A 20,402-nucleotide genomic window follows, 5' to 3' on the forward strand; every position below is an offset into this window, starting at 1 on the left:
AAATCTGTAGATCGTGTCTTCTTGGGAAGCAAACAAGGCAGGTATTCCCTCAGGCAACTATGTTTCGAGCTAAACAAAGATTAGAACTTTTACACGGAGATCTTTGTGGTCCTATTACCCCAAGTACGCCTGCTGGGAACAGATATGTCTTCGTGATCATTGACGATTTCTCCCGATACATGTGGACGATGCTACTAAAAGAAAAAGGAGAAGCTTTTCACAAATTTCAGAAGTTCAAAGCTATGGTTGAGAAGGATGTGGTTGAGAAGATTCAAACCTTTAGAACGGATAGAGGAGGAGAGTTTGTGTCTACAGAGTTCAATTCATTTTGTGAAAATGCAGGCATTAAGAAACACTTAACAGCACCCTACACTCCACAACAGAATGATGTTGTAGAGAGACGCAACCGGACCCTGATGGAGATGACTAGAAGCATCTTAAAATATATGAACATGCCTAACTATCTTTGGGGAAAAGCTCTTAGACACTCGACCTACTTATTGAACAGAGTATCAACACGAGCTTTGAAGGACATGACACCTTATGAACTTTTCCATGACAAGAGACCTACAGTCGAACACATTAGAATTTTCGGATGTATTGCTTATGCCAAAGTGGAGAAACCGAACCTAAAGAAGTTGGATGATCGAACAAGAGAGTTAGTTCACCTGGGAACCGAACCTGGCTCTAAGGCGTATCGCTTTCTGGAGCCACAGACGAGACGTATCGTAGTGAGTCAAGATGTAGTGTTCGACGAAACAAGATGTTGGAATTGGGTTAAAAATGTGGCACATGAAGGAACAGATGAGAGTTTCAGAATCAATTTTGGCGTATTTGGGAATCATGGACTCCAAGATATCAGAAAAAATGAGACTGCAGTTGTGAACATTGATGAAGATACTAGAAGCGAGACCGATAGTGTTGAAATTCTTGATGATGGAGAGGAAACAGAGCAACAAATACATGAGACTGCAACATTACCTGCAGATATTTCGACAGAACCTATATTGCGGAAGTCAACACGACCAAGTGTTAAACCAAAATATTTAGAAGACTATGTCTTACTTGCAGAGGAAGAGGGTGAGTTTCTGTTATTAACACTTAATAGTGAACCCATGAACTTTGAAGAAGCTATGGTACCTAAGGAGTGGACACGAGCGTGTGAGGAAGAGATAGCTTCAATAGAGAAGCTTAGAACATGGGAACTTGTCGATTTACCCTTTGGAGCAAAACCAATCGGTTTAAAATGGGTGTTCAAGTTAAAAAAGAATTGTGATGGTAGTATCAACAAATATATAGCAAGACTTGTTGCCAAAGGTTATGTGCAGAAGTATGGTGTAGATTTTTTTGAAGAAGTTTTTGCTCTAGTTGCTAGAATTGAAACCATCAGACTGCTTATTGATCTTGCTGCATCACATAGTTGGGAGATACATCATCTTGATGTCAAGACAGCTTTCCTTCATGGTGAGATTAAAGAAACAGTGTATGTATCACAACCAGAGGGGTTTGAGAAAAGAGGTAGTGAAGGGAAGGTCTACAAGCTCCATAAAGCTTTATATGGACTAAGACAGACACCTAGAGTCTGGAACAATAAGCTAAATCAGATTTTAATGGAATTGCAGTTCGTAAAATGCTCAAAGGAACCTTCAGTGTATCAGAAGAACGTTGGCTCTAACTTACTTATCATTGGTGTCTATGTAGATGATTTGTTTGTAAGAGGAACAAGTCTGGTTGTGGTTAACAAATTTAAGGAGGAGATGGCTTCTAAATTTGAAATGAGTGACCTTGGAAGACTGACATACTACCTCGGGATGCAAGTTAACCAACACCAAGACGGAATCACGTTGAGTCAAGCTCGATATGCTCAAAGGATCTTGGAGGAATCCGGAATGGCACAATGCAATTCCGTGCTCATACCAATGGAACCAGAGTTGAAGATGTCTAAAGCAGAGAAGGAAAAGGAGATCGATGCAACGACATATAGGAAACATGTTGGATGTCTAAGGTATCTTTTGCACACTAGACCGGACCTATCGTACTGCGTAGGGATTCTCAGTCGTTATATGCAAAGTCTGCGGGTGTCGCATGGTGCAGCTATGAAGCAGTGCTTGAGGTATCTTAGGGGAACCACTACTCTTGGACTATTGTATGGACGGAAGAAGGTGCCTCGACTAATAGGCTACAGTGACAGTAGTCATAATGTTGATGAAGAAGATGGAAGAAGCACCTCAGGACATATCTTTTACCTTGGTGATAGCCCGATAACATGGTGCTCACAGAAGCAGGATGTGGTGACATTGTCCTCTTGCGAAGTGTAATTCATGGCTGGAACAGAGGCGGCTAAGCAAGCTGTTTGGTTACAAGATTTACTGGTTGAAATCATTGGAGCTGCAGAAGAGAAGGTAATCATACGAATTGTTAATCATTCGGCGATTGCTCTTACAAAGAACCCTGTTTTTCATGGTAAAAGCAAGCACATACACAGGCGTTATCATTTTATAAGAGAAAGAGTTGAGAATGGCCAGATTGAGGTAGAACATGTTCCGGGAAATGAGCAAAGAGCCGACATTCTTACTAAAGCTTTAGACAAGACAAAGTTCAGAGAGATGAGGAGTCTTATGGGAGTGCATGACCTGACAAAGACAGTCTTCAAGATTAAGGAGGAGATTATTGGGATAAGCTTGAAGAAGCCTTGAGTTAGAAGACAAGTCCTAATCCTAGAATAGTTGTGTTTACAAAGAGATAATGTTAAATGTACTTAGGAGTTATCTAAGTACTAATAGTTCCTACTAGGATTAGGAATAGAAAAGTGTTATATAAGGATATGTTAATATGTGACATAACTTATGAGGTTTTGTGAGAAGAGAAATTGAGAGCTTAAGTTTTGAGAGATTTTCTTAAGCTAAATAAAAGTGAGTTGTGCTTTTAATTCTTGTGTTCATTACAAAACCTTTGTTCTAGAGCCGCTTCTCTTCTTTTTATAGCAATCTTGATCACTTTCTCTATTCTCATAAGGCTACACCTGTCATTTTTCACAGTGACAGTCGTCACTTCTCGTAAAGACAAGTTGTGTTTGATTTCTTGTTAGTACTTGCGGTATAGCTACATTGTTTTATCCAGATCTTTTCCAAGTAACTTAAGAGACAAACATATTGCTTCAAGTTACTCGAGCTTGTTAGACCTCTGTTACAAGGCACTTAGCCTTTACCGTAGATGAACGTAGTCTTCTAGACTATTTTAGATGAGCACGTAGCTTCTGCTACCTTTAGAGACACATCTATATTTATTTATTCTAGATGCTTATTGCTAAACCTTCTGTGATCTTAGGGATCCCTTGTGCTTAAGAACTTAATTTTTTCATCAAATTCTTCTACAATACACCAATATATTTCCAATGTGCATGCATGCTTAGTTCTTAATATATAGTTTTTATAGTATATACATATAATTAGCTAAGCAACTAGTTACTTATTAGTGTCAAGGGCTTGACTTATCTACTTATCTCATGTAGCACAAAGAAAGGATCTAGATTCTAGATTTAAAACAACCATGATACTTAAAAATAGAATTTATGAATGGTTATTAGAAAACTTATCTTGATTTGTGCCATATTGGCCGTGTTTTCGTTGAAGCTTCCGAGCCGAAGTGAATTTTTTGGATCCTCTTTTTGCTGATGCAAAACAAGCTTCAGTTTGATCTCCACGGAAAACTAGTCTTGTCATGTAGTGGATGTTGGACCCCTTCTCAATATCCTCAACAACAGTCATAATGACTATTTGAATGTTGGAGTGACCATGGTCACAGCTATAGTTACAGAACTTTTCTTTAATATATGAGACTCTGCATCTGTTTTAAAATACAGATCATTCTGTATTTCATGTTGTTTCGCCATGCTTGCATAGTTGCATTAATTAATGCTAAACCATTGTTGCTTACGATGGTCATAATTTATGAAGCATCACATGCAATAAAAAGTAATACTTATCTTCTTTTGGTGTTTTTTGTTCTTCCAATTTCCTTCCTTCGTCCTTGTGCGTAATTCTGATCTTACGTTGCTCGACAAGCAGGTTTGTTATTGAATCAGGTTGTAGTTATGAAACTCCACCGTGAATTTTATTCTAGTTGATACATTCCAGTGATTAGGCTCCGATCCGGTGCGGTGCTTGGTTCTTATAAAAAAGATCCATGAGACGAATGATACTGATCTTCCACAATACCGATCCACCATCAATACTGATCCACCGTAATACTGATCTTTCATGAGACGAAATATACTAATCCACCGTCAATATACTCAAAGTCTCAAGTGTGGTCCACCATGCGTTAGGGATAATGGTAGTGTTTACCATGAGACGAACGATACTGATCTTCCGCAATTATCTTCTGTAGTTTGCTTTAGACGACATGTGCTAGCTTGTGATCTTATACCTTTAAGCGTTTGTAGCTCTGCCCCCAATCATCAGATTCTCCATCATCATAGTAGTTCCATGATTCCATTAGGTTATCTTCGATCTCATATCAACTCATCTTGTCAAGAAAGTACCTCTCGCGTCGGTCATACTCACGTAGTTAAAACTGCCCCTCTCTCTAGCGCCAACGATCAGTAATTTGTAAATAAATAGATAATGATTCGTGAATAATAAAGATGATAATTTATTTATAAACTGTAAAAATTACAAATACAAATATTAGAAAAATGTAGTGTAGTAATAATTACAACAAAAAAAAAAGGAAAGCTCAATTAGAAAGCGTGTGTATGCATGTCATGATGTGAACGATCCGAAGTGGTAATTATAATAAAATACACTCAAACAAAATTTAATGTTCATTTTGTTTTCTTATATAAACAACCAAACCCTGAGTGATATGAATTCAAACATTTCATTATTTCTTAACTTTTGACTCTTTCTCATTCTGATATGTTCAACAAACTTCCTTAAAGAGAGAAAACAAAAAAAAATCTTTTATTCTCTTACGTACAATGGAGATTCAAACAACGGTTACAACTTTTTTTCGTACCTTAATAACATTGTCCACTACTTTGTTCAAAAAAAAATAATAAAAAAAAAAAAATAACATTGTCCACTCTCGTTCTCGTAGTCAGTCCTTCTACAATGAGAGATGTCGAATTCAAGATTAAAGATGACTTCCCACAATGGGTTACCAATGTCGACAGAAAAATTCTACATTCCACTCCCGAGGTAACAAAAACACATTTTCTTTTATCATCTATAAGCTAGAATTCTCAGTATATACGTATATAAATGTATCAACGTCTATTAATGCATATTGCACAAGAAAAAGTTCTTCTGAATAAATTTTAAAGGCACATCATATCATAAGTAAAAAAGAGCTTATGAGAATTAACATCAAACATTATAAGAATATAGAAAGGATTTAATAAAAAAAATTCTGTAGAAGATAATCAGAAGAAAAATGGGCAACATTCTATAAATATGCGTCATTTCACAAGATAAATCGGCAAAATTATGAATTTTAGGCACATCACAAGAAAAACCTCTCTTTTAATATGTTGAGTATAAAATTAAAAAAAAAACTATAAAACTAAATGGGCAACTACTCCTAAAAATGAAAGTATTACTTGAAATGAATATATTGTTCTATGTATTCCAATTTACTTCCGTGATCAAAATTATGTTTAAAACAAAAAAAGCTTCATTCAGCTATGATGATATGATCTTTTTGGTGGTGGCAACCCTAAAAAGGTAAGATGAAAGCTAAACATGGTTTGTAAATTACCAAGATGTGCCCTTTTTGTTATGATGAAAGCTAAAAGTGGTTTGTAAATTATTTAATTTATCATCTTTCATTCTATTTGATTGGCTTTTTTTTTTTCACATAATAGTAACATTCATAATCATGGTACACAAAATAAAAATAGCAAAAGAATAAATCAATCAACAACACACAAAACACAAACACACAATTACACCATCTTAAACAAATGCATAATATATAATCTTTGGAAACTCAAACTCTCCCAACGTGAGGCGTTTCTCCAGCCACAGTTTCTCCAACCCCAACGTGAATAGCTCCGGTGCACACCAACTGAGTAGCACTCACAATTATTGTCAAAACTTCAAGAGTTCTCTGCAAATACAAAACACAATTTTAATCTCCATAAGAATATACATTTTGCAAATTCTCTTAAACAAAAGGAGGATGAGGGTAAAAAAGCTCACTAGATTAGCTTCGGTCCAGCCTATGTTGATCTCTTTACATGCCAATCTGTGGTGTACCAAACATTATATTCGGTTAAGATTTGATTTTTAAAATTAAACCGGATTAAAACACGTTTTGATTTAAATAATAAACCGGACGGTGAATGAGTGTTTTTTTTACCCCATGGCGAGGAGAGTGAGAGACCAAGAGATCAGAGAAGAAGCGGCGGCAGAGTGAAGATTCGGAGAGTCCCACTGAAGAACGTTCATGATTCCGGTGAGTGATGTGGCCATTCCGACGACGCCGGCGATCAACGTGAATATTACGAAAAAACCAGTAGCCATGTTCCCCACGGGGAAGTATATCGGGAAGATCTTCGCCGGAAGAGACAGCGTCGACGCTACAAAATAAAAAGAAAAGATTGATGACAATTTCAAATTTATAAAAATGTTGGGTTTATCTGTTAACTAAGAGAAGTTGTTAAAAGTACCGGACTCGCGAGTTCTCTCGATGCCGTGATTAACAGCCCAAGAAGCGATGACGGTGACGACGAAATAAAGACCAAGATTCAGCAGCAGAAGCATGAAAGCTGCCGACTTTGATCCTCCTGAAGCCATGCCTACAAGATTCTCCGACAACAAATGTAATAAACAGACAGGTCTTTTACTCTTGGTTCTGTCTTGGGATAATCACAAAGATCTCTGTATGTGTCATATGTGTCTATATATTTATCTAGTTCATTGGGATAGAAAGTTCCTTCAGCAGAAAGCAATGTTTTAAATTCTTTACTTTGTCTTTAACTTTGGGCAAAGAATCAAATCCCAAGCTTCATAGTTTCTGCGAAAACCATTTTGCTTATTTGCTGTCTTCTGCGCACAAGAAGAAAAGAATAGCTAGAGAAAAGGTAGGTGTGTGGACCTTTGTCGCATTCTTTAAAGATTAAACCAATAAATTAAAGAATATATTGCATTATTGATTGTACATTGTAATTCATTCTTCTTACAAAACAATGAATCATAATATTTTGCAGCTCTAAATGCAGAGCTTTGAGATATATTGCAGGATGACTGTGTATGGTTCAGAAATCTTCAAGAATTTTCAAGGCTAGCTCGGCTAGTGAATGGACCGTTCTGCTATGACGGCTTAGTCCAACAGTACCTGAGAAAACATCGAAGTTCTCGAGCTCAGCTGTATTTTCTAGAACCTTTTCAAGCTCTTTCTGCAGACCCAACTCTCTAAACACTGAGACATTATTCTCCACATCATCTTCCATCATCCAAATCACCAGCTCGATCACAAACCTCCTGATTCTTGGAACCTTAATCGCTGGCTTGTCGTTCTTTTTCAGAATCGAGACTAATGAGTACGCTAGTTCTTGCCTCTTGATCCCTGAATCCATGAAAACATATCCCGATTCTTTCGAACTCATGAATCTAAACACTTGTGCTGCTAATCCCACCATGACTTCCTGTAATTTGTTGTCTTCTGACGTTATTGACCTCAACACCTGCAACAAAAAGAGAAAAGTTAACCGGATTTGTTACTGGATTCGAGTTGGGTGTAAATTTTTCAATTTAAATTTGTATAACAGAATAACTAACCGTTGGTGCTGCTGCTTTAACGAACTTGAGGTCATGATAGCAGCCATCCCCAGAGTATAAGCACAAGTTTCTCAACACTCTTGCAGCGTTTACACGGATTGAAGGAACTTCAAGTGCTTCCACAAGTCTTCCCAATACGCCAAGCCTAAGAACATGGAGGCAGTTACACTTGCTCTCCAACACAAGCATTGCTATCGCTTCTCCTGAAGCAATCCTCACACAACCCTCATGTCCCTCATCCCCGTGTGTTTCCCGTTTTAAAAATATGTTGAACAACTCTTTCAGAACACGACCCGTTCCACCAATTCTCTCCCTAACTTCGGCCTCAAGCGCAAGGTTTGTCAAGATCCCAATCCCAAGCTTCTGCAGCTTAGGGTATCTCGCCCCGTGTCTCAGTACATCCCTGACGTTGCTAACTGTGAATACAATCTCAGAGATCTCTTTCCGGAGGCACTTCCCTGTGTTCCCTGTTGTGCTGGCTAACATTTTCACCAGCTGCAGCGACCGTTTCAGCGTCAGCACCCGTGACCTCGCGATGTCTGCGGTCTCATCCCTCAACATAATTTCGTCCGCGTGTGTGAAATCAATTATCTTGGGGAGAAGACCTCTCGTGTTGCCTAGTTTTCCACAGTTGTCATGATCTTTAGCTAGTTTCTTCAGAATTAGAAGTCCCAAATTGTTAAATCTCCAGAAATCATAGTGTAGGCTATGGTCGTGGAACACTTTTTTCTCTCCAATCTCATCAGGAGCTTCACCTGATGATCTAGTGTTCTCTAATAACGATGAAATCGATTCCATTGCCCCAGAGATCCCAGCGACTCTTAAAGAGTTCTGCTTTTTGCCAGCTAGTTTCGATAGTATCTCAGCAGCTGATCTCCTTATCTCCTCCTCTTGCAGATCTTTCCAGTTTAACATCTCCACCAATCTAGTAAGATCAAACAAAATTAGCAACACTTCCTTGATCCATTGCTATGACATTTTGAGTAGTAAAGACCAAACCTTTCGATGACGGGAAAGTTGATTCCAATCTTCTCAAGAGTATCCTCAGAGTACCGTTCAGTCACAGCAAACTGCCTAAGAATCCTCACTCCAATGAGCTGTTCATCAGACGAGTTAGAGTCCAAAAGCTCCATACCAAAACTCACTATATCCATCTTCAAACCATCAAATATACTCCCATTGACACACTTTGAATACGAATCATAGAAAAACCTCTTGATCGAAACCAAACCAGTAACACCAAACTCACACTCTCTAGTCACATTCTCAAGCAAATTACAAACACTGACTTGCCACTCCCAATAAGCTTTCTCCGCAAGAAACAACAACGCTTCAGCAAAGGCGAGGGCGTAGAATATGTTGAGAGCAGACTGTCTATTCCTCTTGTCCGTATCTCCTTTATGAACATCTCCATAGTTATGCCTAACAAGCTTGTAAGAAGACAAAGCCACACAAGCCGTTGCAGATAGAAGCTGGAGCCAGTAAAGAAGCCTACTCACTGTACTGGAGATGAAGAACCATCTCGCGTATGGAAGAAGAGGTACATCTGAGTTCTTCCATGTCTCCAACGTCGTTTCTCTAACGACACAGTCTCTTGTCGCCGTCCCTTCCCTCGATCGTGGCTTAAAGATCGAACCACTGCAGAGAAACACACACAAACGATAAGTTAACATATGCTCTGTTCCGAGTTCTGGGCCTGGGCCTGAGGGATATTGGGCCTAGGCCCAGGTAGATTAATGCAAAAATTGAACCTGATTCGTTTTAGATTCCTGAGAAGCGAGGCTGAGCTTGATCGGAGAGCACGAAAGCTACTGATTCCGACGCCGGCGACGGTCCACGTGGCTTGGTGTTGCCACTCGAGCTCGTGGCTTCTGCTGAAAATTCTAGCACCTTCGATTAGGAGGATGATGGTGATGAACCAGAAATCGGAACCGTCGAGTGTGATCGCGAAGCCGCCGAGAAGAACCACCGTGGCCCAGATAAACCCTAGGGTTCCGATTCCGGTTGCAGTTTTCTCGAGAATCGCGAGTTGTAGAGCGAACAGCGTTAGCTTTTTCTCCGGAGCCGGGACTGTTGATTTCCTCCGAAACGCAAACGTGGATGAGACGGAAGCTGCGTCTGCGGTTTCGCCGCTGTCGCCTTTCTCAATGCTGCTTCTTAGATCGAATACGGTGTCGTTTGAGCCTATAGCTTCCTCCAATTTCTCAAGTTCGGATACCTTATACAAAAATGTTGAGTACTTTAAAGATAGTTAAAAATTTTAATAGTATTTAAACTGATTTTTTGTTTTTGTTTTTAGAAAATAATATATGATCGGCATTTCAAAGTTCAAATTTGAGATATTTATTGATTTTAATTTTTGTAAATACTAAAGAGGATAATATTAAGTGAAAATGTAAAAAGCTTGATTAAAAGTTTTCATGGAAATATCTAAACTAAAAAAAAAGCTTACATATTAAAGAAAAAGTTAGAAATTTAGTGTGATAAAAACCTGCAAACGAATACTTCGATCTTCGTCGTCTTCAAACTTTCTTGAATCCATTATAAAACTTTCTTGGCTGTTCTTTTTTATTTACTCCTTTCCTACTCAAAATCGCATTCGAATTGATTTTAACTTTATCAATCTTTCTTTCTTGCTTTTTCGTTTTTTTTAAATAGTGATGACTTGAGGAGTTGTTGATGATGTAGAGAAACGAGTAAAGCGTGATTTTACATTCGACAATTTATATATGGATGTATCATGTATATATAGAGTGAGAGAGAAAGGAGAGAGAGGGAAGCAAAATAGGCAAAAAGGAGTGGGGAGAAAGTCTGCAAATAAGCTAAATAACGCAAGGGGAAATGTGCAAGAAAGTGTAACTTCAAGATTTATCGTTGTATGATGGATGATGCTTCACACTGCAATTCTGTGACCAAATGTTACATCACTTTTGTAACATCTTCTTGTATACCTTAAAAAGGTCAATTTTCTATTCGTTTTTTGCTTTATGTTTTTGTCAGTTTTAAGTTTTCGTTTCTTATTGGAGTAACTTACAAAGTTAAAAAGATTTGTACTATGTTGGTTACATGGTTTGTTAGTTAGTTAGACATGCTACTTATCTATCCTTTGGGAAATTCTATGACTTAAAGTCACATAATTACATGTTGCTTACTTATCCTTCTCAAGGTTGCCATGGCTCATTCTACCTTCTCATTGATTTTTAAGGCAAAAGAACCTAATATGATCAGTTATAATTGTCCTTATATCAATAATTGTATGATTTCTTTGCAGTCTTTATGTTAGGAAATGCCGTGGGGATTATTTGTATTAACCCGTTATGACTTACAAGTAAAAATATAATATGTTTTTTGCGTCTAGAATTTCTAGAAATTGGGTTGGTAAAGCAATAATACATTTTCTGCTAATGTAACCATATATAGTAAACGCAAGAAAATCTACATCATTATTCATTAACATTACCATTGTTTTTTATTTCCAACGTGGCCATATTACTACATTTGGCAGAAGATTTGTATATATACTTAAGATATAAGTCACAAATTATTGGTTCTAAAAAAGTTGGCGTACGCAAATGTAATGAAGTCTAATTGCAATAATTAAATAATAAGTCATCAATAACTCGTTAAGAGTAATGGTGACTTGCAAGCATACGTGTTCCAGCAGAAGTCTTCTTGTGTGAAGTTAAAGGCTCAAATGGGATCCCTCCACTTTTGGACCCATTTAAATCCTTCCATCGTAGAAAAAAAACACACATGATGATGACTTTATAAGAAATAACTAAATTTAGTAATCTCCTAGACTTACCAATGTACTAAACAAAATAGAAAGTAACAGGAAATTTAGCTCTTACAAATTGTAATACTATATTTTCACTCCCGTTATAAAACTCGTCTTTGATACATTACAAGAAATCGAAATCATATCCTTGTCTCTGATACAACAAAACTCTTCTCAAAATCATAGCCTGACTTTAAAGAGGAATCCGCATTAGTTCTAATAGACTTCTCAAATATCGTAAATTAAATTTGTTTCAGTTGAAAATCTCTTTGATAAGCTCATGAAGCGTCTATTCTTATGTTGCTTTGCTTATGTTAACTCTTGTTGTATATATATATACAACAGTAATGATGTCTTGATGATTAGATAAACCATATTTGTGGAAAAAAAAAGATTAGATAAACCATATTGAATACATTATCTTATATACGCCTAAATGATATCAAATTATTCATTGGTTTTCTCATTTCACTTCTCATCATCTTCATCACAGTTACAGACACAAACAAGTACTTTTATTTTTTCAAACTAACGCTTTCATGTAAGCTGAATCCTCAAAAAGAAGATTTATATATATATATATATATATATATATTTATATAACTAGAATGTGTACTTGCCCACGCTCGAGATTTTAGTTTAAAATATTTTCTATCAAGATAAATTCTTTAACTCAAATATAACCATTCAAACTTTTGAGTATACATCTATATAAACACTAAACTTAATTTACTAAGTAATATACAATATATATATTGTTGAAGATAATGTTTCCTTGTTATATCTATTTTTTATAAACAAAAAATTATTAAATATAAATATATTCATTTTAAGTTTAAAAGAGAAATTTGTAAAAGCCATATTTATTTTACTAATCTATATAGAACATATATTGTCTAGTGTCCCGATAATGTTTGCTTGGCAAATCAACAATATATCATGTGGTAACAAAAAATGAGTTAAGAACGTCACTTGAAGAGTAAACAATATTGTCAACAATCTTCTGACTTTTTATCCTGAAAAGAATTCATTTCATATTCATATCCCATGAAAACATATTTTTATAAGTTCTAACGTCGAATGTCGATTGTTGGTCTAATTATAGAGATCATTTAAAAATATTGATATCCAATGTTAAATGTAAATATACAAAATTTCATGAACATTTTTAGTGTTATGTCGCTACAACAGGGTTGTTCAATTGCATCACTTGCCATAATAGAAGACCAAGTCAAGAATGCTTAAATCATGAAACGGTTAAAGTCGATAATGAATATACGTTCACTAATCAAGTCAAGAGTGCTTACATATTTTTCTAAAACCTCATATGTCATTTTCAGATGTTAATGTTGTGATGCAATCTCAGCTTTATCTTCTCTAAAAAACATAGTGTACTTTAAATATGTTGTTTCTTCCAATCTTTTGGGTTAAAAGCAGTTGATAAAATTGATGAAATTTCATGCTTATATATATTTTTTAATCATTTTATAGAATTGTAGCTCCAGTTGATAATATGCCTAATGAGATATGCTACATCGCATATCATTTTTTGTAACGGTTTGCATATCATTTTTCTATATTTTGTGACCGTTGATTTTATTTTTTCATAATAGATCTTTGTAGTATATTTTTCTTTGAAACTAATGTTTCACTTCAGTTTTATTTTGAAGTTTAGAATTTTATAAACACAATTACATAAATTGTTTTTTTTACTTCACCATGCATTATAATCTTACTTCGATTCTAAAACTCAATAACCCATTCTAAATTTTGGAATAAGATTTTTTTTGGTTAAAATTTGCAAAATAACATAATTACTAAAACAAATTCATAGTATTATTTTTACTATTTGAAAATTTTCATTAATGTTACTTAATTCATGTTTACATAGGTATTATTTTTATTATTCACTACAACAAATTTATATTATTGTTTTCACTATTTTAAAATTTAATTCATTTTACTTAATTCATTTTTTATTTATTTTTTACTATTATTAATTAGATGTAATAATTATATAATAAAATAGTATTTTAAAATAAAAGAAATAAATAGCATTGCTTAGGTGAATGCTGATGTGGAAGAATGATAAGAGAAAAAAGTTAACTTTATATACATAAATAATGTAGATGTGAATATATGGAGATTGGTATAGTAAAAAAAAATAGGAAATTATATATACAAGTTCTATCTTATAAACTTTAGTTGTCTTTCAAGTATAAACTTTAGATGTCTTTGTTTTTTTTGCCCAAAAAAAAAATGTCTTTGTTTTATTCACCTTTTAGATGTTATGATTTTTTTCTTTTTTGTGTTAGATATGGTGTGTGTATTATTTTTTTACCGTTTAGATGTTATGATTCTTTATCAAATTAATATGTGTTATAGCCCGTAAAGCTTCCGATTATAAAGCAGAATTACTTCCACTATTTCATAGAAATTGTGTTCAAAATTTTTTAGTTACAGTATTAATTTTATTTGATTTGTTTCTAAATTGTGTAAACTAATTTGCCGATACAAAGAAAAATTCCACGACCACTAACTTTACAGTTACCACAATCACAAAGATTACAACTTCCTTTTTGGTTTTTGACCTCTCTCACATAAGATTACCCAATCTAGAAACAAACCTATACGTTCCGGTTTCATTTAGATTCTACCTTAATTACACAATAAACCCCATACATAATCAAAAGAAAATAAAGGATAAAATCTTCATCAAAATATCTACAAAAAGCATTAATGTCACGACCTTTGTTAAATAACCCATTTCCTCCACTACTCTCATTTACCCTATACCTCTCTTATAAACTCTTACGTTTTGATATCATCTCATCGAAATCAGAAGGTATAATAATGGGAACTCATCGAATTATCATTGGTCTCGTCGCCCTTTGTTGTTTTTGCCTACCTCATCTCTATGAAGCTAAACCATTCGGAGTGTACCATCGACAAGTGTTCGTGGATCAATCGGGCCATGGAAATTTCACGACCATACAAAAAGCTATTGATTCTGTCCCAAAAGACAATAGTCAGTGGTTCTTCATCAACGTTAACGCCGGCCTTTACAGGTCAGTACTGTAGCAACATTTTCAATTGAAGTTACATATATGTCTTGTAGGGAAGTTACATATGTGAAAAGTGCTTAGTAATGTTTTTTTCTCTGTCTTGTAAAATAAAAGAGAGAAAATAAAGATACCGTGTGATAAACAGTTCATAGTAATTATCGGAGCTGGGAAAAGGATAACGAGGGTTGAATGGGACGACCATGACTCGATTGAACAAAGCCCTACCTTTGCTACCTACGCCAATAACACCGTCGTTAAAAGCATCACTTTCACCGTACGGTGGTTTTTATTTTGTTTTGGCATTTTCTATCTGATGATTCCTTCTTTTTATTAATTACATAACTGGTTTCTTTGTTTATATTTTTTTTATAGAATTCCTACAACTTCCCAAGCAAAGGGAAAATTAACAAGAACCCTAGAAAGGCGGCCGTGGCAGGGTTTATCGGCGGCGATAAGTCGGCTTTTTACTCGGTAGGGTTTGCTGGAATTCAAGACACCTTGTGGGACTCGGGTGGCCGACACTACTTCCACCGGTGCACCATCCAAGGCGCGGTTGATTTCATCTTTGGTAGCGGCCAATCTATCTACCAGGTGAACAGTTACATTCTTCACAAAATGATGATATTGGTTTTATAACTTATAATAACATCATATAAGTTTGGTCACCATTTTTCAAAAACGCCTAAAAACTAAATAACCCGAACCAAACCCTGATTTCCGTAACAGCCCTTCGGTTTTCACATTGTAGGACTCAAATCCTATTTTATCCTGGTCTGATTTTAATCATTTGGTTTGTGTTTTGGTGGGTTGTAGAGCTGTGTGATACAAGTGCTAGCTGGGCAGGTACTACAGGGAGCGGGTTACATAACGTCTCAAGGACGGAACAATTCTGAGGACACGAATGGATTCGTATTCATCAACTGTCTCGTTTTTGGAACCGGCACGGCCTTCTTGGGCAGACCCTGGCGGAGTTACTCTCGAGTGATATTTTACAACTCCAACCTGACGGATGTGGTTGTTCCTGAAGGATGGAACTCATCGAACTACTGGGAGCACGAAAACCAGCTAACCTTTGCAGAATATGGATGCTTCGGAAGTGGATCAAATACAGAAAGACGTGTGAAGTGGGTTAAGAAGCTGAGTGGATCAACCGTCCAAAGTTTCGCTGATCTGAGCTTCATTAATCTTGGTGAATGGATTCAAGATTTACCCATCTATGCTTGATCTCTCCTTTGCTTCCTAGTTTTTTTTTTTAAGATTTCTTATTGATCGATCATCCCCTTTTATATGGTTACATTAGCAAAAAAATGTATAATTGCTTTACCAAACCAATTTCTAGACTCCAATACAAAACCATATTATTTTACTTGTAAGTCATAATGGAGTTCTTTGACCGAAGCTCTTTGCTCAATGGAGTTCAAGAGATCATATTATCATACATACTACATAGGGCGTAGCCAGGAAAAGAGATAGCATTCAACTCAAGAGATTTAGAAACCGTCTCAAAAGATATGAGAGAAGAAAGTTATATGAGCAAAGAGCTTGGGTCAATCCCCAAGTTTACTTCTACCAAAAACAAAAGTAAAGAGTCCTGAACTAGTGCGAGTTACTTCTACCAAAAACAAAAGTAAAGAGTCCTGAACTAGTGCGAGTTACTTCTACCAAAAACAAAAGTAAAGAGTCCTGAACTAGTGCGAGTTACTTCTACCAAAAACAAAAGTAAAGAGTCCTGAACTAGTGCGAGTTAGTAAACGAATCTCTTGTTGTATCAAGAAAGAAACTTTCATAAATTATGTGTTCCTCATTCCATTTCCTAGTTTCAATCTTTCATCAAAACGGGAAGCAAATAAGTAACCTTAAGAAAACAAATTTGAGAAACCAATCAAATCCTAACAATTCTCTGATGAACCTTAGACTTCTCAGCATCAATAATAGATTCAACACGCTTAACCGAATCATCAAGCTTCCCTTTAGCATTCACAACCACATAATCAAAATCCTTAATATGCCTAACCTCTTCTCTCGCTGTAGCAACTCTAACAAGCAACTCCTCATGACTCTCTGTTCTCCTATCAACCAACCTCTCAACCATAGCAAGCTCACTCTCAGCAACAATGAAAACAAACACAGCAGAGCTCCCAAGAATCTTCCTCAACGTCTTAGCTCCTTGGATATCAACTCTCAAAACAATGTCGTACCCTTTCCCCATGTACTCCTGAATCTGTTTCTTAGGTATCCCTTTGTAATCACCGTAAACGAGTGCGTGCTCAAGAAGCTCATCTTTCTCAATCATTGACAAAAACTCATCTTTGGAAACAAAGAAGTAATCTTTACCGTCGATCTCTCCGGGTCTCATCGGACGGCTAGTAGCTGTGACGACAAAATGAAGACTTTGACGAACTTGTCGAAGCTTGTTGATGACTGCGTCTTTGCCAACTCCGCTTGCTCCACTTATCACGATGATTAGAGGGTTTGGTTGAGGAGTGATTGGATCGTTGCTGAAGCAAGAACCCAGATGGGATTCGAGTGAACGAAGCAATTCGGGTTTGGTGGATGTTGGAATAGAAGGGGAGTTAGGTAAAAATGACATTTTTAAGGAGGAGGAAGAGAAGAAGAGACGACGGAGTGATTGAGGATGATTGTAAGATTGCGATTTGAAGATTGGTTTGGTTGAAATTGGCAAGATTGTTGAACGGAAGAGAGAAGAAGAAGAGAGTTTACGCAACATTTGGGGGATTAAAGCGTTTGGTTTGTGAGTGAATTGGTCGGTTGATTTGGTGGTTTGCTTTATCTCTCTCGGCGTTGACGGTGAACACTCGTTTTCTTCGGTGTGAGTTTGACCCACCCACCCATCTTCTCGATGGTTCGGTTATTAAGAGAAGTGAGAACACGGCCCGGGCGAAATAACCGAACCGAATGTACCAAACCGAAACGAAAGCAAAACAAGAGGAAGGAACTAAAAACAAACCGAAATTGACTAAAAACCAATTGAATTTTAATTTTAGGATTCGAAAGTATATGATACCGAATCGTGTATAATTGGTTCACGACTATTTTTTAATTTTTGTAGTATATGGTATTACGGATATAAGTAATAAAAAACACAAACGTAGATAAATAAGATAATTTATGTATTACATGAATATTTTTAATATTTTTAATTTTTAATTTGAAATTTAAAATTTGAACCTTTTAAAAAGTTTCAATATTTATAATATTTCAAATTTTTAAAAGTTTCAATATTTATAATATTTAAACTTTTAAAAATTAGAAATATTATAATATATATTTTTGAAACTTTTTAAAGTTTTAATTTGATCAAATAAAAAACCGGATCAAACCGAATAAAACTTTTAAACTTGGACGCTTGATAAATCAAGCTTTCCTGCTCATTCGTTGTTGGAAACATATTAATCTTATTTATACTGGCTCTGAATCATTGTCTAAAATTTTTTTAGCCGATGTGGAATATTGTACATAGTTTTTTTATATTCATAAATTTAAAATTTAAAATTTTTCTAAAAATTCTAGAAATTTAAAAAATATTAATGAATGACATGTCAAATCCTGATAGGTTGTTTAAAATAATTTTTAATATATAAAATTCTGAAAATTTTAAAAAATATTAATTAGTGAGGTGTCTAATCACTATTGGTGATTTTAAAGCTTAGATGGACGCTTTAAGAAGCTTATAGCTTCTACTTTTTATTAGTATAGATTAAAATAAAAGAATTTAAAATTGTTAATGAGTTTAATTATTATGTTATTGGTTCATGATTTTAGACACAATCTTTACAAAATAAAGTCATGGAAATTATCATAAAAATATAGAAGTTGTTAGAAAACTAATCAACAAAAATCTCTATCAATTTTTAACAATCTTTCACTTTTAATCTATTACCCCTGTTTTGTGGTGGATTGACGGGATCCAGACATTATGATCAGTGTGTATGTTTGCATCCACCCTAAACAAGCCTTCTTCCAGGGGATGGATAGGCTCGCCAAATACTTGGTGAGCTGCATCGAAGAGCGAACGGAGCTGTTGAGCGTTCAACCATCCTTGGTTGGATGCTGCAACAACAGCAGAAACAGCTGCACACAAAAGCAAATAGTATATATCGCTAAATCCTTGAATTAATGTTAAAAGTTCTCGCTAAATCCTTGAATTAATGTCGACAAGAGCTACAATGTATATGTGCACACTAGATCGTTCTTAAGACTCTTAGATCTAAGTTTCTACTGTTTAAACTTCAAAAATCTTCGTAAGTTAGAATCTAATACCACCCCTAAATATTGTTTTTGGAAAAACATCAAGCCTCATGGACAAACAGATAATAATAACATAACACATGCACAAGTTTCATATTACATCTTACCAACCAAGAGAGGTTTTAGAGTATGATTATTGGACACACCTAATAGAGGATCAGAACTATAAAAACCAAAAGTAAAAAATAAGAAAAAGATGGAGAGATGAGAAAAAAGAGTCTCAAGACACTAAATCAGTGAATCTACACATGTTTTTATTGGTTGCATAAATTAAAAAACAATTAAATAACTAAATTCAATTAAAATATTATTAATTAATTTTTTTGACAGCCAAGTGGCTATATAACCGATGATTATGATCTTACAAGGGTGTTGGTTATGTTTGGTTTGGTTTACAAATAAAAAGATTTCAAATATTGTTCAATTAGCACTTTAAAAATAAAAAAGAAAAAAAGAAAAAAAAAAGGTTGTCGAAGATTTGCACGTAAAAAAAAAATATTAGTTGTAGTGATCTTAAAACGGGCTTGCCCTGCCATTAAGACTCTGCCCATTAAAACCCCTGCCCATTAAGTAACATACCCGTTTAGACCCATTTAATAATATACCCATTTAGGATTTTTGCTGCCCATTAACAGAGAAACACAAATTCAAAAGAGATTTTTTTGTAGCCTACAGCTTCTCTCTCCCAAACTCTTCTTTTTTTTTTTTTGTGTTTATAAAAAAAACCCAAAGTATCACTTTCGTTCGTTCGTTCCTTCGTTCCTTCATTCTTTCTTTCTCTTTTCCATTTTCGTATCCACCGACGTCATCGATCTATCCCCCCACGCTCCATCTCTACCAGAGACTTCCGTCGATTCATACATCCTTCCCTTCTTCTCTCCTTCCGATTCCGTATTCCAGTTTCGTTCCTTTTGTGATTACTCTCAAAACCCCTATAAAATATTTTGTTCCTTTTATTCGATCGCTCTTGAATCTTGATTTTTTTTTTTTGTTTCTGGGTTTTCTCAAATTTCAATACTTTGATTTGATTCCTTGTAAGCTTTTTGTATAAAGCAAAGATCTTTTTGTTGTTTTGGTTTTGGGGATCTTTGTATTGTTGATGGGCACAACTAGGGTTTGCGGGGAGGTTTCTTCTAGATCTTCGAAATCGCTTAGCCAGTCTCTCACGGTGTCGACTTCTACCACGGAAACCGTTAATGGCGTCCATGAATTCAAGATCTGTGGCTATTCTCTCGCCAAAGGCGTTGGTGTCGGCAAATACGTCGCTTCCGAAACGTTTATGATCGGTGGTTACTCGTGGGCTATCTACTTTTATCCTGATGGGAAGAGTCCTGAGGATAACTCGTCTTACGTTTCTTTGTTCATTGCACTCGCTAGCGAAGGAGCTGATGTCAGGGCTCTCTTTGAGCTCACGCTTGTCGATCAGAGTGGTAATGGGAAGCATAAGGTTCATAGCCATTTTGGTAGAGCTCTCGAAAGCGGTCCTTATACTCTCAAGTATCGTGG

General features: G+C 35.6%; 5 protein-coding genes across 6 annotated transcripts in view; 2 read left to right on the plus strand and 3 right to left on the minus strand.

Moving 5' to 3' along the window:
* Nucleotides 5,900-6,943, minus strand: LOC104735954. The gene is made up of 4 exons (XM_010455852.1): nucleotides 6,674-6,943; nucleotides 6,364-6,583; nucleotides 6,204-6,249; nucleotides 5,900-6,111 (listed from the first exon to the last, which is right to left on the minus strand). The coding sequence occupies exons 1-4, from the start codon at nucleotides 6,798-6,800 to the stop codon at nucleotides 5,992-5,994; spliced, it is 513 nt and encodes a 170-aa protein (XP_010454154.1). The 5' UTR covers nucleotides 6,801-6,943; the 3' UTR covers nucleotides 5,900-5,991.
* On the minus strand, nucleotides 7,123-10,523 carry LOC104735955. The gene is made up of 5 exons (XM_010455853.2): nucleotides 10,276-10,523; nucleotides 9,536-10,002; nucleotides 8,784-9,422; nucleotides 7,785-8,709; nucleotides 7,123-7,690 (listed from the first exon to the last, which is right to left on the minus strand). Exons 1-5 carry the CDS (start codon nucleotides 10,324-10,326, stop codon nucleotides 7,262-7,264), a joined length of 2,511 nt encoding a protein of 836 aa, XP_010454155.1. The 5' UTR covers nucleotides 10,327-10,523; the 3' UTR covers nucleotides 7,123-7,261.
* Nucleotides 14,356-15,987, plus strand: LOC104735956 (probable pectinesterase 29). The gene is made up of 4 exons (XM_010455855.2): nucleotides 14,356-14,630; nucleotides 14,742-14,901; nucleotides 15,000-15,218; nucleotides 15,441-15,987. Exons 1-4 carry the CDS (start codon nucleotides 14,416-14,418, stop codon nucleotides 15,849-15,851), a joined length of 1,005 nt encoding a protein of 334 aa, XP_010454157.1. The 5' UTR covers nucleotides 14,356-14,415; the 3' UTR covers nucleotides 15,852-15,987.
* LOC104735957 (guanylate kinase 3, chloroplastic-like) lies at nucleotides 16,372-17,497 on the minus strand. Its single transcript, XM_010455856.2, has one exon. It carries the CDS (start codon nucleotides 17,353-17,355, stop codon nucleotides 16,510-16,512), a length of 846 nt encoding a protein of 281 aa, XP_010454158.1. The 5' UTR covers nucleotides 17,356-17,497; the 3' UTR covers nucleotides 16,372-16,509.
* Nucleotides 19,601-20,402, plus strand: part of LOC104735959 (BTB/POZ and MATH domain-containing protein 1-like) — a 9,405-nt gene continuing 8,603 nt past the window's right edge. Inside the window, exon 1 of one of the 2 annotated variants that reach the window (XM_010455859.2) lies at nucleotides 19,601-20,278. In XM_010455859.2, coding sequence (XP_010454161.1) covers nucleotides 19,996-20,278 — 283 coding nt within the window. In that variant the 5' untranslated portion in view covers nucleotides 19,601-19,995. The remainder of the gene's footprint in view (nucleotides 20,279-20,402) is intronic. The other variant, XM_010455858.2, reaches the window with a different exon arrangement.

Source organism: Camelina sativa, chromosome 13, assembly GCF_000633955.1.
Source record: "Camelina sativa cultivar DH55 chromosome 13, Cs, whole genome shotgun sequence".
Classification (NCBI taxonomy): domain Eukaryota; kingdom Viridiplantae; phylum Streptophyta; class Magnoliopsida; order Brassicales; family Brassicaceae; genus Camelina; species Camelina sativa.